This window comes from Neovison vison, chromosome 11, assembly GCF_020171115.1.
Source record: "Neovison vison isolate M4711 chromosome 11, ASM_NN_V1, whole genome shotgun sequence".
NCBI classification, from domain to species: Eukaryota; Metazoa; Chordata; class Mammalia; order Carnivora; family Mustelidae; genus Neogale; species Neogale vison.
In genome coordinates, this window is record NC_058101.1 from 38,467,002 (window position 1) to 38,485,234 (window position 18,233).

The following is an 18,233-nucleotide window of genomic DNA, read 5'->3' on the forward strand; positions in this document are numbered from 1 at the left end:
AAAAAAATTTTCACATTATTCACATCTTTTCATTCTCATCCTGTCATTCCCCCCAAAAGATTCAAATGAGGAAAATTCATCTTCCATTTTTCCTTATGGAGAGACCTTTCTCATCCAGAGACTAGAAAATTTCAAGGTTAGTCCCATACATTTACATTTTTTTTCCATATTCAAGTCTTTGCTTTTCTGTCTATATTTGCCTCTTTATTTATTCCTTTAAGGTGTTTGAAAAATGAGTTATATTGAAGAAAGACAGTAAAATTCTGTCAAAAAATTCTGTTCAGTAAAATCCTGGTAAATGTGTATCTTTGAATATATTTTGCAAAAACATGTTCAGTTTCAGGAATATAGGAGGGTAGGTTTTCAGAATTTTCCAACTTTGAGGTTTTTCCAAAAGATAAGTTACTTTAAAGACAAACCCCCCAGAGAAAGCAAAAGCAAACAAACAAAAATCCCCTCAATTTTGCATTGCCTTATACCTAAATGTCTACTTCTAACTATTTATACATCTTATTCAGTTTATCACTTAACATTTCCTCTTGTGCTCTTGTTGTATTTTATTTCTTGGTCCCAATAAAAGAAGTTGGAAGACAAAAAGTGGCAAAGTAAAAGTGAATAAATTTTGTTCTTGGGTGGCATGTTCTGTTTTTCTTGGTTGAAATGATGAATTAAAAAATAATATTGAAAAAGGCATCAAAAGACTTCTTTTAATTAGTCTCCCTAATTAAGTTGTTTTTACTGAAAATTGATCTAAGCAGTTAGACATTTTTATAAAAAAATACTAAACTCAGATATTGTGAATATTTGTAGACTTGCTATCTAATAAAAGTATATATAAAAAAATCCTAAATATATATATATATATATATATATGTATTTTAATAGAAGAGGTCTATAAAGAACGAATTTTGGACCCATGAAGAAACACTCAAAGGGGAAACAACTACTGAAAGAAACTCTTTTGTCATCAAATCAAGGTATGAGGTCATGATTGATACTGATTAATCCTTTTGAATAAAATGTTATGAGTGTTGACTTTCTGCTCATACTGTATTTCTAAGAAAATGGTTTACATTGGTATGTTCAAATCTTTCTAGACGATTTAGTAATGGCACTTATTTTAATAATTGAATCTAGAATCTCTAAACCGGGTATATAGTGACATTTGGCAGCAGTTTATATTTGTTTTCCTAATTGAAACCCCTCTTTCTGTCCCAAAGTGGCATATACGTTGTGGTGCTCTCCAACTGCACATTAAAGATGACAAGTTATATTACTATGAAGGAGAAAGGGGTGGTGCAAAAAATATAAAAATATGGTGCAGCATTTTTATAAATGTAATATATCCTTCTTATTGGATGTATAGCATTGACAAGTGGCTTGACAATAATCCAGTTATTTGGATCACGCATAAAATTAAACAGTGAGGCACCAACTTAAATTTTAGTGTTCTCAGCTTTATTAAGACTTCGTGTAGTACCTCATTACCTGAAATAAATGAAATAAAATGAATAAATGAAATAAAATGTTCATTTTATTTTTGATTTTTATTCTTCCCTTTCCAAGGCTGACATCGTTGTGGGTTTTTTGTTTTTTGTTTTTAAGAGGAGAAGGGGTGGTAGAGAGAGAGGGAGTTGGGGGGGAGAGAATCTTAAGTAGGCTCCACACCCAGTGCAGAGCCTGATGTGGGGGGTTCAGTGTCATGACCCTGAGATCATTACCTGAGCTGAAATTAGGAGTTGGATGCTTAACCAGCTGAGCCACCCAGGGGTCCCAGTTGTAGGTTTTCTTAAGTCAAAACTAAATAATTGAAGACCTTCAGTTAGCATTTGATATGAATGTATTATAATGCAAAATGTGCAAAGGGCCAGATGAAATCATTCTTTTAAGGAAGCAGTAGTTTTTAGAACACTATATCCAGAATGGTGTAATTTGAGCCCTATGCATATCTATTCCATCGATTAGCAAAAATGTCTTTGTAATGAATTTTTTTTAAAAGATTTTATTTATTTATTTGACAGAGATCACAAGTAGGCAGAGAGGCAGGCAGAGAGAGAGAGAGGAGGAAGCAGGCTCCCTGCTGAGCAGAGAGCCTGATGTGGGGCTCGATCCCAGGACCCTGGGATCATGACCCGAGCCAAAGGCAGAGGCTTTAACCTACTGAGCCACCCAGGCGCCCTTGTAATGAGTTTTATTCCACATAAATGACTGAGTGAATCTATTTTATTATTCCTTAAGTCTTTAGCAATATGCTTAGTTATTAGGAATGTCTTCTGGTGAATATTATAGGTTATACAGCTTTCACCTTCTGATTGTCTCCTCTTTCTCATTTTCTGGCCAAAAGTGTGGTGCAGTTTTTCCTCATTAGTGTTGCAAAATAATACAGAAGCTTTCACCACCTGAATGTACTCACTATTTTCTGACATTATGATGGAACATAGGATTCTTGGAATTGAATGGCAGAGAGCCAGCAAAGGGCAACCAGTTTGGAAGTAAGATCTGCAAATAGATGAGGCGGTGGTTCAGGACATTGCCTGGGGACTAGACCTTGGGCTGGCTCGATAAGGGTGTTGGTGAAGATACGAAATTGTGATGCAGGGAGTGTGGTCAGTCTCCATCCTTACTACCAGTCTGCACCCAGCCCCCTAGAAGAAACAGATCAGATTACTGACGCGTAAGAAAAACGGTACTACTTCTAGCAGTGTTCAAATATGTCAGGGTAATAAGAGGTTTCTATTCAATTTTTCCAAAAGAATTTAAGAAAATTATCAGGTGGATTAATTGAACGCCTAGGACTTTTCTGACCTTAAATTTCTGTAATTTCAGGGTGCCTGGGTGGCTTATTCAGTTAAGCATCAGTCTCTTGGTTTTGGCTCAGGTGGTGATCTCAGTGTCCTGGGATTAAGCCCCACCTGGAGCCCCGCGCTCAGTGGAGAGTCTGCTTCTCCCTTTCTTCCTTCCCCTCCCCCTGCTCACATGTGTGCGTGAGTGCACTTGGGCACATGTGTGCTCTCTCTTTTTCTCTTAAAATAAGTCTTAAAAAAAAAAATTCTGTGATTTGTTGTTTATAAATTTGCAAAGTAACCAGTGGCTTAGATGACATATGGCACTTCGAAATATTAAGACCATTTGTTTCCCTTTAGCATATATGATAACAGGAAGGAGAATATAAGTGAAGACAAAGTGGAAGATATTTGGATACCTCGAGAGGACAAAAATAACCTTCCAGTAGACTCTGCTTCAGAATCAGAATATTCAACAGTAGAAGAATGCTTTCAGAGTTTAAGAAGAAAAAACTCAAAGGCATCTAAATCTAGGACTCAGAAAGCATTGACTATGGACCCCGTCAATAGGCACAGTTATCCATTAAGCTCAACAAGTGGAAATGCTGAGTCCTCGATCGTTTCCTCAAATGCAATATCTCCCTATGCCTGTTTTTATGGATCCTCTGCAAGGAAGGTTAAATCAGGATGGCTAGACAAACTGTCTCCTCAAGGGTATGTCGTTATTAATTTTAACCCCCTATGTAGCATAAGTTCAAGTTTATCCATTTCTAAACTTGCTGGGTTGCTGCTACTCCTCACCCCTACCCTTCCCCCATGCATATAGACACAATTTTTAGGGACTTTCAGTGTACTTTTGCAAATGCTGTTCTTCAGACCTGAGGAGGAACATGTGTGATACATTATATGGAATGCTGGGATAAGGTTCCGAATAGCACATTGAAACTGAAGTTTGCAGTTTCACATCTACATCCTTAATGTTAGTTTCTAACTTTACGGTGACATGCACTGTGTCCCAATTTGTAGCAAAGAAAAACAACAGAGATTGAGTTGGTATTACGAGGCCCACGCTGTTTGGCTTTTGCTCATATTATAACAGTGTTCTGTTTGGGAATACAAGTCTTAATTGTAGTTAGGGAAAGTACATCATTGTTAGACTTCAGGCTTCACTGTTATTGATATATTGTTTTGATTTTTGTATGTTGCACAGAAGGTCAGAGTCCTTGAATATTATACTTTTAAAACAGATTTATCATTTCAGATGTTTACAAAGAAACTTCTGTCCCTTAAGGTTTTACAGTACTGAAAATACTTGGGGGAGGGATTATATTTAATTAGAATTGTTTTCTGGCATCCCGATTTTTGAATGTCCTTTTGAAATATTTACTTGAAATATTCCTCATGAATTATTAAGTTATTTTGGGATTAAATATCTTTTTGTTTCAGTAGTTAATGTAATGAGACCCTGCAACATGCTGGTTTTCTTTATTTCCCCCCAAATGTGCATCATTTCTAGAAAGACTTTGTTGGACCTAAAATAAATTTTATTAGCAGGAAATCACCAGAAGAAACATTAGTTGACTAGTGGGGAACAGATTTTACATTTCTGAAGAAAGTGGGAAAAAAAGTCCCAATTTTTAAAGTATATTTTATGGTTATAAATTATATGGTAAAAACTTTATACTGTTGCTTTCTTTTAGCAGATTAGGTGCTGAATAAACTGAAACAGAATACTTCTTAGTACAAGTTATCTTACCTCCTTTCTGGTTACATTAGGGGGACAATGTAGTCAACTAGGCCTACTTTTCATCAGTCATCAGTATTACTGGTAACTACATAGTCTAATAGCAAAGGTCTGAGTAAGCACTCTAAGGTACACACAGGTGACATGAAATAGCGAGTTTGAATATTCTCGAATCTTTCATTTCTGTATAGTTTAAGTGTTTAGGGATATCCTAGTACTCTCTCTGCTTATACCAGAAGATTTAGCAGACTCTGGGTATAGAGCTCCCAGAAGCTGTGGTTTCCTGCATGATCTCTGATGGTACCTTGCTCTCTGCAGGGTTGATCTGTTTATGCTCCAGGCACACTGAAAAAGCTTCAACATCATTTGCTACCTCTGGGACATTTAGAACATTTTTCCTCTCTGTTTATCAGAACTCAGACTTGCTATCCTTCCTATTCTGAATCTGCCTAAGGTTAGATGATGTAAGTTGTCTAGATTTATGTTTTTCCATTTTAGGGGAAATGATTGAGTTTTCTGCCTTAACAGTTTTTCTCCTGGATACCAGCATGAGCAAAGATCACAAAATTAAAGGAACTTGTTATATCACCAAGAGGTTGAACTCTTCTACACGATTTTATTGCTATGGCTTGAAAAGAAGTATGTGTTACTGACCAAGAAGCATGTATTATTTATTATAAGTAGAATTGGAATTTCTCCTTTTCCTAATTGGACTCTGTAGGCTATTGTTAAGGGTCTTTAAGATGCTCATTAATTAGACAAAGTGATGCTTGCCCCCTCCTTAAGCAGAGGTTACTGGGCTTTATTGAACTCATGGTCATATGTCTGTTTGATGTGGGGGGCACTCTGTAGATGGCATTCTGAGCTCCAGAGAGAAGGTATTAGCAAACTTTTTCTGTAAAGGATCAGATAAAATACATTTTAATCTGGGTACAGCCTCTGTAGGATATCTGTGGGAAATCAGCAACTGAGCAGTTGTGGCTTGAAAGTAGCCACAGAGAATATATAAACCAATGAATGAGGCTGTGTTTCAATAAGACTTTATTTATAAACACATGATGTGCCAGATTTGGCCTATGGGCCATAGAGGCATAAAACAGATTAGAGAATTAACTAGAACCTTATACCAGCTTCTTTTTTCCCCCCTGGGCCCCACGTAGAAAATTATAACTGGATAAATCACAAAATAGGGAAACTGCTTTCTATTATTCTAATAAAGATAGAAGTTTTGAGAAGCAGGAGCCCTTTTTGGGGACCTGTGCCCTTGTCATTCTTTGTCCTGCAGTGCTCTTCCCCACAGAGCAACGTGGCTTCTATCCTTCCTCCCTCAAGTTCTTGCTGTTATGTCTCCTTTGCACGAGGTCCTGAACACTAAAGTTAAAATTATCACTACCTCTCTCCTTCTATGACCCTATCATTCTCTTAATTACTTTATTTTTCTCTGTGGGGCTCACATGCTGGATGATTTACTTACACTCCGTGGGGATAGGTCATCTGTGTTGGTTTTTGTTTATTGTGATATCCTCAGTAGTTAGAATGTAGACTGGCATGTGGCAGTTGCTGTTAGTATTTGTTGTAGAATGAAATCAATAGGAAAACAAGCATTAGATCTGTTTTTTCTTTAAATTTTTTAGAAATAGTTTTTATGCATAGGGATTTTATAATAACGGAACTGCAAATAGTATGTTGGTTGAAGTTCTGGAGGTGCCTGGACAGCACTGGTATACAGTAACAGTGCACTGGGCTCTCAGCATTCTTTTTAGGATTCTCTTTCCCTCTTAAAGACACATGTTTTTTCAAAACACAGTTGGAGAACAAAGAGCCATACTCACTTATCCTTCTCCAAATAGTGTTTAAAACTGTCCTCAGTCGGGCGGGACATTAAAATAATCAAATTTATAATCTGGGTTTATTTCACATGACTGTCTATTTGCTTTTGCAGTGCAAATGCCTCTCCTGAACCAGTGCATAGTATGTGAAAACATGTCTAATACTGAGTAAGAGAGTAATTGTAACATCATGCAATTAAAGAAACATGAGGACATTTATAGTTGGGCTTAAAGTTATGAACATTCACTTAGCTATTTGTGTGATCTAATTATAACATAGCCTGATACTATCAAATTCAAAAATTGTATGGAGGAAACCCAATAAAATGTAGACCTTGGGTCTCTTACTAGTGTTTCAAATAGGTCAAGCAGATGAAAAACTTAATCAATGGTACCGGTTTAACAGAAAAACAAAACAAAACAAAAAAACAAAACAGAACTCACTGGGTTTTGAGGATAAAAAAGCAAGTCTTTTTCCATCCCTTTTCCTGACTGTAACTGATAAGTTGAAAGTCCTCACCCAATGTGAGTGGATGTAAATATGAAAGACTGGATAGAATTTATTCCAGCATTTCCCGAGTATGTAACTCAGAGGAAGCATTGTGCAGGTTGCCGTGACGAGAGGTGAGCATGGTGAATATGCCGTATCCCTTCTAGGAGGTGCACATGGTGAAATACCCAAACATATCTGCAACAAAGAAACCTTTTTGACATTTTTAACTTTCTGTTTTCTAAAGCTAATTTGTGTGTTCAGTGTGATGCACCATGAATTTTGTAAACATTGCAATGTATCTCAAGGAATTCATATTTTACTTGAGAATAGGTTTTGTGACCTTATTTCTTATTCAGCAGAATTCCTCTTTAACAAATTATTAACTTTTTCCCCATGGAGAGGCTTTGTGTGGTAATCTGAGCCTAGAACAGCAGAAGCTGAGCATGTGAAGCTAACTCAGCAATTTGGATATAGAATGTGCTTAAGAATTTGTGGAGTAATACAAATATATGCAAGATATGTGTGTTTCTTGTCTTTTTTGTGTCTTCCATTTCGGGCAGAAAAAAGGAAGCAAAAAAAAAAAAACCCACCACCACCACCACCAACAAAAAACCCCAAAAAACAAAAAGCAAAATACCGAGTCTAGTAATTGGTGCAGAAAAGTCCTGAAGAGTATAGAACTGTGAAGTTACAAAGGGGCTGAGAGAACATTTCTTCAAAGATCTTCTAGATGGGAATTAGCAATTCAGTTGACCTTTGGAAATGGATAAGATTTTAACTAGCATTTTTAGAAGAAATACTTTTCTACCTAGAGGGAGTGAAAGGGCACTGCCATAGGTGATTCCTAGAGATACTGAAGTCTGTGAGATGGATAGCAGGGGTTGGTTGGGTTATTTTCTTGGAGATACAAGATTGAGTTCTAGAACGAAGAGGGAGAAACTGTCAGTGGATTCTATGTTCAGGCTGAACAGAGAACTAAGGAAAATGAAGAAGTCAGTGGTCAAATACCCAGAAAAGATCAAATCCTGGATAGAAGTTAGGAGTCCGATCACCCAGAAGCCAGTAGTCCATGAGCTGGTGGGAGATGAGAGCTTAGACTGTTGGTGCGTCTGTCAGTGACTGATTTTCTGGCTCATGCCCAGCATCTCCAAGGCTGCTTTCATGAAGCAGTTCCTCACCCTGGTACACAAGTGTGTGAGCTCCTCCAGTCCTGGGAATGTTGACCTCTGGTTGGCCTTTATGTGAAAAGCAAATGTAGTGGAAAGTTGACGAGTCTCTTTATCGGACCAGGATGTTATGTACCAATCACCACGTTGAACTTCAAGGTGAAGCTTAAATCTTTGATAAAAAGTATCTTGCTGTGCCAAGAAAATAAAAAACTTAAATATTTTATTTGTAGTTTGAGGAAACAGTTTCTGAGTTTTAGTGTTTATCAAATAACACGAGTAATTTCTTTCAGTCTGTTTAATGGCCAAGAAATGAATGTAAAGGTGTTGGAATCAAACTGAAATTAGAGTCGTAAGCCATCTGTTGGTCATTGGCTGTGTATCCTAGAACCTTCATTTACATAAAAGTATAGGGTCAAGATTTCCTCAGTGGGATCCATTGGAAAATTAGGTAACATTGGGCCTGATACTTAATTGGTGCTTAGTAAACTGCCGTTACCCTTCTTTTCAGAAGAGCATCACTTTGGTAATGTGAAGTTCTAGTCAATTCTTACCTTGGAAAATATAAAGTAAAGGAAGCATGAATTCACATTAAACTTTTTAAATTAAGGTTTTGGTGATTGAAAAAGCATATGGTTTAAAGTGTCAGAAAGTTGTACATGGTTTGTTAAAACAAAACAAAGCACAACACATAGCAGCTTTCCTTCCCTTCCACTTCATCACAAAAGACAGCTGGTTTCAATTCTTTTAGTACTTTCTTTGGTTTTTACTTTGTGTATCTTAATAATATTTAAAAAAATTTTTTTTTACAATTTTTTTTCCCCCTTAGGTAGGCTCCATGCCCAGTGTGGGGCTTGAACTCAATACCCTGAGATTGAGTCACATGCTCTACAGACTGGGCCAACCAGGTGCCCCATCTTAATAATATTTTTATACTCTTTTTTCCCCTCACTTTCCAGTTTTAGGGATTATCTACTGAAGTACTACCAAGGAATATAATGTTTATCCATTTTTATCACGGCCCCCACCCCTCTTTCTGGCATAAACACGGCTCCTATGTGTATCATCCTTTTCAGATAGTTGTATAAAATAGTAGCTAGATTCTATCTGTATTTAATTTTATAGCCTCATGACTGGACATGCTGCTTGTATGTGAGCTCTGTGACATAGGATTAATTTTTCTTTCATCTGTGCTCTTCAGTTTTCCATGAGATTTATAATTTTTGATTTTTTAAAAAATTTTTTTTATGTACTTCTCACTCATGGATCCCAAAATTCTTGCTAAACTGAGGACTCTAAGACCGTGAAGTAACCAAAATACTTAACAATTTCATCATCAGACAGCCTCCTAAGGAAGCTTTAGTTTGGGCTGGTGGTTCTCAGATCTGTTGCACCATGAACCAGGGAGCTTTCTGTGGTCCCTTTCATTATTGGCATGGGGAATCTCTGTGCTGAGTGTTTTTGCCTTTCCTCAATCTTGTGACATTGCCTGCCTGCCAACACACCCACCCATGCTTCCTGGAGCGTCTTCAGAAATGGTGAATCGGAGGGACAGTTTTTTGAGGCTTTGTATATTTGAAAGTGTTACTTTCTTCCGAAGCATGCTTACTGGGAATTTGTCATGGTTCCAAAATCTTGATGAGAAAGAATACACCCTTCAGGTCATCAATCCCCAGTTCTTCTAGATCTCTGGTATTATAGAACTGGTATTGAGAAATCCGATTCTCAAGCCTTTATATGTGGCCTGGTTGTTTTAGTTCTGGGAGATTGTCTTGCTTTATTTCTTTGTTAACTGTTCTATTTTTTTCTTTCTAAACTTCTTGGTAGTTTGGTGTTGGACCTCCCACATGGAAAGGTTGATAAAAATGTAGCTTTTTCCATTTTCCATTCTGGGAAGTTTCTTCAATTGTACTTTCTAATCCACTTTTGTTTTTTGTTATCCTACAATCAATATAGAAAGTACCTTCTTTTGACTGTTCTTTTTATAGCTTATTGTTATTGTCCCATGAACACAATATTTTCTGTTATGTTTCTGAAGATCTTAATATATTTTTGAAGCTTTCTTTTCCTGTAGAATCTGTTTCTTTTAGCTTTATTTCTTTTGGGGTGGTGGAAAAGAAATACAACATTTTTGGGGGGTCATTTCCCATTTTTTTACCTTAGAGGTGTTTTCCTCAAATATTTTATTAATCTTGGGCTGCTTATTTTTAAAGTGAAATCTTACAAAGCTGATTGGAACAGGTTCTGATGAGTCCCGTTATTTATTTCTTATAAGATGTTCTTGCTGGACTTCTCTTAGCCCGTTTCCTTGTTGAGTCCTCATGCTACTATCTTTTAAGTGAATCTCTTTCGTTGAGGGTAAAACAGCTTTTTGGGAGCTTAGTAGAGAAAGTGGACTTTGAGTATAAATATGTATGACGCATATTTTTGATTTTTTTGTTTTGAATACTGCCCCTTACCTCAGTTATATCTGAGCGTCCCAGCCCAGAGACTCTCCCCTGTTTGATTTTCTGCCATGAATGAAACTCCCCTCTGCTATTGAGCAAGAAGCGGGGCATGTTTCCAGCAGCCTGAAGAGAAGGAGGATTCTGGGATGGAGCAGTGAGGGACACAGGTTTATCTCTTAAACTGCCTTTCAACAAATCTTACTTTTGGCACCCCCTCTCCTTAGTCATTTCCAGAGTTACTTGATCACTTCCATCTCCTGAGACTTTGTGAGATTTTGTGGGTAAATTGGTTTTCCTCTCATTTTGATCTGTTGCAGGCTTAGCAGTCAACTCTCAGAAACTTCCTAAGTCGGGCTCCCATCCTTCCTTCTGCTTTCTTGGTTTCTAAATATTGTTCTTATTGTCTACTTCTCTGGTTATTGTTGGTTTGTAGGTATTTATTTATTTTTGTTTTTTTAATCCTTTGACGCTTTGGGAGTAGAGGTAAATGCAAGCTTTTAACTGATCATCCTAACTGGGAGCTGGTTTCCTCTGTGTGTGTGTGTGTTGTGTGCGCGCGCGCGCATGTGTTTACAGAATATGACTGCATAAAATAAAGAGGTGGGAATCATCTAACGAGCTTTTCATATATCTTGCCGTGTAAGTTGTTGGTGGATATTATAAAATTGAGAATGACATTTTAAAAAGAATGTTCTTATTATTGACTTCTGAAAGTTTTTTTTAACTTGGAATTTTGCATTTAAATAACATTTGTTTTTTCTCATTGAAAGAGGTATAGCAGAGGTAGAAGCTGGGATTTCAGAGAATTTTGGTTTGTTTTTGTTTTTTTTGGCCCCAATTCATTTTGATTCACCTATTCTTGGAAATTGTCATTTTGATATGCTTAAAACTAAGGAAATGCATTTTAGAATAGAGAGGTGCTGGCATTTACACTTGGTGCTAGCCAAAAGGCTGAGGAGCGTTGGTACTGGCATGTTATACAAATATTATAATAATTTCTTGCATGTACTTATAAGACACTTCATAACTAATACTGCATCATTTAAAAGCCTCATACTTAAAAGAGTAGGTAAAATAATTACTTACTCATAAAAAATGAGTAATTAGATAAAAATCTGTATTTTTGGAAATCGTGGTAGTTCTAAAATAGTGAGGCTAGAGTAGCCAAAAAGATACAACATGCATATAATTCTTCAGGATTATGTAAACAAGGCAGAGGAATCTGGAATACCATGTTGTTACCCTTTTCATTAGATACCATTTAGAATAATTGAGAAGTATGTTTGTGATGATTTAAGTTACCAGATTAATAAAAGCCATAAAAGTGACTTAGTGCCTTTGAGGTTCATTTCAGTTGCATCATATTTAATGATGGTTTGGTAGCCTTTGCCACCCTATGTTAATATCATTGCTTACTAAACTAGTTTGATTTGGGGACTTTTTTTTTTAACTAAAATATTAAATCTTTTTAAAACAAACAAAAAAATCACCCAAAATTCTGTTGACATTTAAGAATGAAATTAAAACAGGAGTACTTTTGTGTGCATACTTCATAAATAAAGAATTGTTTAATTCTATTTGTTTGTATATGCATTGTTGTTAAAAAAAGAATTTTTAAGATACACAGTTTGAGACAACAAAAACTGATATCAAGTGGTAAGGCTGTTTTTATGATAGCAGTTGAAACTTTACATCAGCTGCCCTACCAAAGCTCAGGGGAAGAGTTTATAGAAATTCGTTCCATAATGTGGCACAAGCTTTATGAATTATTCTAAAAAAGCTTCTTAAAGAAATGTTTCCCTTCAGAACCCTAAAAACAAAATATGATATCGGGGCACCTGAGTGGCTCAGTGGGTTAAGCCTCTGCCTTTCGGCTCAGGTTATGATCTCAGGGTTCTGGCATTGAGCCCTGCATGGGGCTCTCTGCTCAGCAGGGAGCCTGCTGCTCCCTCACCCTGTCTCTCTGCCTATTTACTATCTCTCTGTCTCTCTGTGTCAAATAAATAAATAAAATCTTTAAAACAAAACACACAAAAAAACCCAAAAAACAAAATGGGATAAGATCTAGGCTAATATATTTCATGTCTCCTCCACCTTTTTTCTGAAGGAATTCTGACGCACTTTGCAAAATTGAACTCACCTGTAAAATGAGTAGAGGTCAAATGTTATCACTGCCTAGAGGGATGTCCAGGATGCCTTGCTACAGAATGTTCTAGTCTGTTTTGCATCGTGATTAAGAGCACAGACTTGGGGGCTGGATTACCTGGATCTGAGTCCCAGATATGCTTATTCACTAGTCGTGTGACAAATTATGTAACCTGCCAGTGTCTCTGTGCCTTCATCTATAAAATGGGAATAATAATATTACCTCATATGTCTGCTTGGAGGATTAAATGAATTAATATTTGTGTATGCCTTGCAACAGTGTCTAGAATAAAGCATTACATACTGTTTGCTGTTTTTATTATGAGGTGTATTATGCCAAATAAATTCTTAGTTGAGGCTTTAACAGTTCTTTTCTTTGTAATAAATCATTATTATTTCAGATCTAATTTCAGTGCTATGATAGTAGAAACACAACCGAGGATGGCACTGTATTTCATACCATGTCTTTATTTTATTAGCATTTACTAAGCAAATTAAGCTATTAAGTGAAATTTAAGGGAAAAGCATAACTTACCTCCGAGTGAATGTTTAAAATAGTTTTGGAACCACTAATTGTGAATAGTAGATTAATTTTGTATAATTCCAGTGGAATTAGTTGCCTGATATCTAATAGCCTTTTATAAATATGTGAAATAGATGACCCTTGCACAGAAATGATAGTTCTTAAAAGTTTAGTATTCATCAATATCTATTTTAAAATCATACATTGACATTTAGAAACACCTTCTCAGGTTCTCCCTTTTATTATTTCATTTACATTTTAATTGATTGGTAGTCTTTACCAACATTAAATCTGAGTTTCCCTTTGCTGGAAAGGAGAATAATGTGAGCAGGGATATAAATGTAAGTTCTTATCTTTAATTACCAGTTGTTAGAATTCAGTATTGAACTTACATGCGGAAAAACAGTTAATTGAATATTGATGTATTTAATGAGCAAAATAGCTTAAACAATATTTATATAAATTGAGTTTTGGAAACATTTTGTATTGATTAATTTACATTTTTAAATAGGAACGTGTAAAATGCATATATTTTTTAAAAAGTGTATTTTAAAAGTACTTAAACATAAAACGTATTTTTTAAATTCTGCAGGTATTACTGATGAATTTTCCAAGCTTTTGGTAGGCTCTAATTTTTCTGTAATAGCAAGGTATTTTACAAAACTTTTGTCATATTAAAAAAATCTTTGGTATTTGAAAAACAAAAAATGAAGGGTAAAATGTTTTAGTGGTTTTTCTCTCTATATAAATAATGCAAATTTGAGTAAGCAGTTTTCAGTGAAAAATATGTTCCTTTGCTCGTTAAATATTTATTAAGCACATTTTATTGCTAGGAACTGTGGCAGACGCTGGTTTTATATTGATAAACAAAACAGAGCCGGTTTCTCCACTCAGGTATCTCAATATCTAGCATGGGAGATGGGTGAAGCAAAACATACATAAATACAAAATCTGTTAGGCGTCATTAAGCAAAGAAATGGAGCAAGAGACCAAGGGGATCTGTAGGATCTGTATGGTGGTAAGGATGGCTACTTGGGAATGCTTTCAAGCTGCGGTTTCAAGGATAAGGAGCCAGCCCTGTCCAGAGCAGACAGGGAGCATTCCAAGCAAAGAAAATCATATCTGAGGAGGCCTGGGGGCAAGAAGGAGTCTAGAGATAGGAAGCAGTACAGCTGGAGGATGGTGTCCACAGAGGGAGTCCCCCGGATGTGATGGCTGGCTGGCTGGATGAATGACAGCAGAAGGAGGGGTTAATCATAGGATTGCACAGTAGCTCTCTCCATCTGCAAAATGGTTTTTCCTCAGCTGCTGCACTCTGTGCCGTCTCCTTCCATTTCACTCCTGGCTGGGATTTGTTCTCCATAGATTATTAGAGAGATTTAATAATCCTTAAGAATATTGAGCTAAAATGGCTGAACACATCTAATAGTTATCTGGTAGTTGTGAAAATTAAGTGGTTGGGAGAATATCTCTGAAACTGAGTGTCACAGAGACTGAGGTGGAACTTTGCTCAGAGAGCCACAGACCCCAAACCCTCCATCTATCTAGTTGGTGATGGAATTCTGAGAGAGCTTTTTGAGTCCAGGATGGCTGCAATTAACGATTTAAGTAAAACATTAAAGTAGGTTTTATACAACTTTTCTCTCACTCCATGCTTTGGCAGGTTTTGAAACTTCAAATTTAATTTTGAGTTTTCAGAAGTTTTCCTGTCTTCTACCAATCTCTTTTGTTTTCTTTTTTTCTTTTAAGATACTGATTATCTGAGTGCTAGTCATTGAGGTTTATTTGTCATCTGGCTAAAGGGACTGCACGCATGTCATTAATTCAACAATTTTTTTTTTAGAGCTGTACATGTCTCTGTGTTAGTTGGAGATTGTGTAGTGAAGGATGTTCTTCGGAGTTTGTCTTTATAAAGCATAGGGTATGGGAGACAGACATTGAGCAAGTAAACAAATACAAATACACACACACACACGCACACGCACACACACAGATTGTGTTAAGTATTAGGAGGAAAAGGTGTGTTTTGACAGAAAATAACTTTGTCAGTGCTTTGGACTGGCTCCTACGGGAAGGAATGTTTGTGTAGGTAGTGTAGGTAAAACTCTGAAGGAGAACGACTTGTTAGCAAAGGGAATAGAGGGGTAATGGTAATCATCTCCCTACAGATGTTGTTTTTATTCGGAAATGGAAGATTATATCAACTGTTGAGCTCTAGCTTACCACCATTTGCAAAGTAAGGTGGGTAGGGCCCAAATGAAATCTTGATTTACAGAGTTATTGTTGACATTGTGTGGGAAGATGTGTATTTACCTGCCCTCAGGTATGACAGAGATCAACAGGAAATGAGTGTGGAGTGATTAATTTGTTCAATGTATAATTACTGTGTGTTTAATACTTCTTTACCTTTTAATGTTTTTAATGCAAGGAATTTAAAGAATCCTTGAGTTTTGAAGGCTAGATGTCTAACTATTGCATGTTCCAGTGTTAAGAAAACGCAGACCACAAGAAGTTAAAAAGAAGCAGAAAAGATGATAGAAAGAAAACTGAGGAGTGAGGCTTATGATTTCAAGGTCTTTATTGTTACTTCATAATTAATTCAAATCATATATGTGATGTCTGTCCTGATGAACTTTGAAACTTTTATCTGTTTGATCAGGGTTGCTCTAATTTTATGTGAAGCCGAATAGATCAGTGTGGGAGGCTTGCTGCATTTCACTTGAGGGGTACATGTTTGGTGCTCAGAAAACAGCTGAGAAGACAAGGTCTCCACACTTCCAGATGTTCTTTCTTCCATCTTTAGATTTTAGGAAAATTGCAGAATGTTAAACTAATCCCTTATCCTAAACATGTTAGCAAACTGCAAATGGAAAAGGTAGACATAGTTTTTATTTACATATTTGGTTAGAAATAAAATTGTTTAAAAAGAAATTTAGTTTTCATATATCATTTATGTTAGAAGCTAAATATATATTGTGTCAGGTATGGAAGACAGACATTGAGTCACGTGGAGAATAGAATTATCTGACTGCAGGGAAGAGTTCTGAGACAAAGCAAAAATAAGCCCAAGTGGGAACTGGTTTTTCACTTTTCCCTTATATAGTCAGAAAAAGTTTCTCTTTTAAACCTAAATAGGAAATATGTGATTACATTATTTTGCTTTGTTTCTCATTATTTTTCCATGATCATATTAAATTGCATTTGATTTTCATCTGATTCTTTTTGAAAATGTTAATATTTCAGTGCATTCTGGGTGATTGTAAAGGATTCTCCATATAAGGTTTTTTTCAGCTCATTTGATCAAAATTAAGTAATTTATGTCTTTAAATCCAATTAACAAAGCTTTGTTATTTTGGCAAAATATTATTCATGCTCCAAAGCAAAAGTTAAGGTAAAATAAGATAAATGCTGTAAGCTTAGTGAAAGATGAAAGCTTATATTATTTTTTAATGTTTTTTAAAAAATTATTTATTTTTACATAAACTCTAATCTCAGTCTGGGACTTGAACTTGTGGCCTTGAAATCAAAAGTTGCCTGCTCTACCAATTGAACTAGTCAGCTACTCCTATATTATCTTTAATAAGGGCTTATTTTTGCTGGGGGAAATGGATACAGTGCTAGTGTTTCTTACCACACTTTGTTTTGCACTAACCCTTATAAACATGGATATTAATACTGTTAATAATATCATTGTTTTATTTATTTTTCTATTTGAATATAGTTGACATACATTGTTACATTAGTTCTAGAATATAGCTACCATGTGTCATCTAACAACACTATTAAAGTATCATTGGCTATGTTCCCTGGGCTGTGTCTTTGTTTCCATAACCTGTTCATTTCCATAACTGGAAATTTATCTCTCTCATTCCCCTTTACTGGTTTTACCCATCCTACCAAACTTTTCCTCTCTGACAACCATTAGTCCTGTTTATTTATAGATTTGATTTGGCTTTTTGTTTTATTCATATGTTTTGTTTTTTAGATTCCACATGTGTGAATTCATAAGATATTTTTCTTTCTCATCCTGACTCACTTAGCATGTATATTTTGGGTCCAACCGTGTTGTCACAAATGGCAAGATCACATCCTCTTTTTATGGCTGCATGATACTCTGTTGTATGTGTATGTGTATATGTACACACAAACACCACATTTTTATCCATTCATCTTATGGATGAACTTTTGGGTTGCTTCCATAACTTGGCTATCTTAAATAAGCTGCAGTAAACATTAGGTGCATTTATCTTTTCAAAGTCCTGTTTTTGTGTGTGTGTTTGGTTTTTTTAATTGTTTGTTTGTTCATTTGTTTTAGTAAATAGTAGTGGACTTGTTAGATCATAGGGTATTTCTATTTTCAGTTTTTTGAGGAGCCTCCATACTGTTTTGCCCAGAGTCTGTATCAATTTACATTTCCACCAATGAGGAACTGGTATGTGAGGGTTCCTTTTTCTCCATATCCTTATTAACACTTTATTTCTTATCATTTTTATTCTAGCTATTCTGACAGATGTAATATAATATCTCTTTACAGTTTTGACTTGCATTTCTCGGGTGATTAGTGATGTTGAGCATCTTTCCTTATGTTTGTTGGCCATCTGTGTGTGTTGTTTGGAAAAATGTCTATTAAACCTAAATAGGTTTAGGTCCTCTACCTGTTTTTTAATTGAATTGCTTGTTTCTTTTCTTCTTCTTCTTTTTTTTTTTTTTTTTTTGGTGTTGAGTTGTGTAAGTTGTTTATATATTTTAAATAATAAGCCCTTATCAGATACATCATTTGCAGATATCTTCTCCCATTCAGTTGGTTGCCTTTTTGTTTTGTTGATGGTTTCTCTTACTGTGCAAAAGCTTTTTATTTTGGTGTAGTCTTAATACTTTATTTTTTGCTATTGTTTCCCTTGCCCTAGGAGATATGTCTAGAAAACTGCTTCTACAGCTGATGTTAGAGAAATTACTGCCTATATTCTCTTCTAGAATTTTTATAGTTTCAGATCTCTTATTTAGGTATTTAATCCATTTTGAGTTTCTTTCTGTGGATGGTGTTAGAAAGTGGTCCAGTTTCATTCTTTTGCACGTAGCTGTCCAGTTTTTTCCAACACCATT

The 18,233-nt window shown here is 35.8% G+C and overlaps 1 protein-coding gene across 3 annotated transcripts in view; it reads left to right on the forward strand.

Moving 5' to 3' along the window:
• The window catches only part of ARAP2 (ArfGAP with RhoGAP domain, ankyrin repeat and PH domain 2), a 186,461-nt gene that overhangs the window by 25,065 nt on the left and 143,163 nt on the right, over nt 1-18,233 (forward strand). For all 3 annotated transcript variants that reach the window (XM_044224949.1, XM_044224951.1, XM_044224950.1), the window contains exons 4-6: nt 60-136; nt 886-977; nt 3,144-3,497. In XM_044224949.1, coding sequence (XP_044080884.1) covers nt 60-136; nt 886-977; nt 3,144-3,497 — 523 coding nt within the window. The remainder of the gene's footprint in view (nt 1-59; nt 137-885; nt 978-3,143; nt 3,498-18,233) is intronic.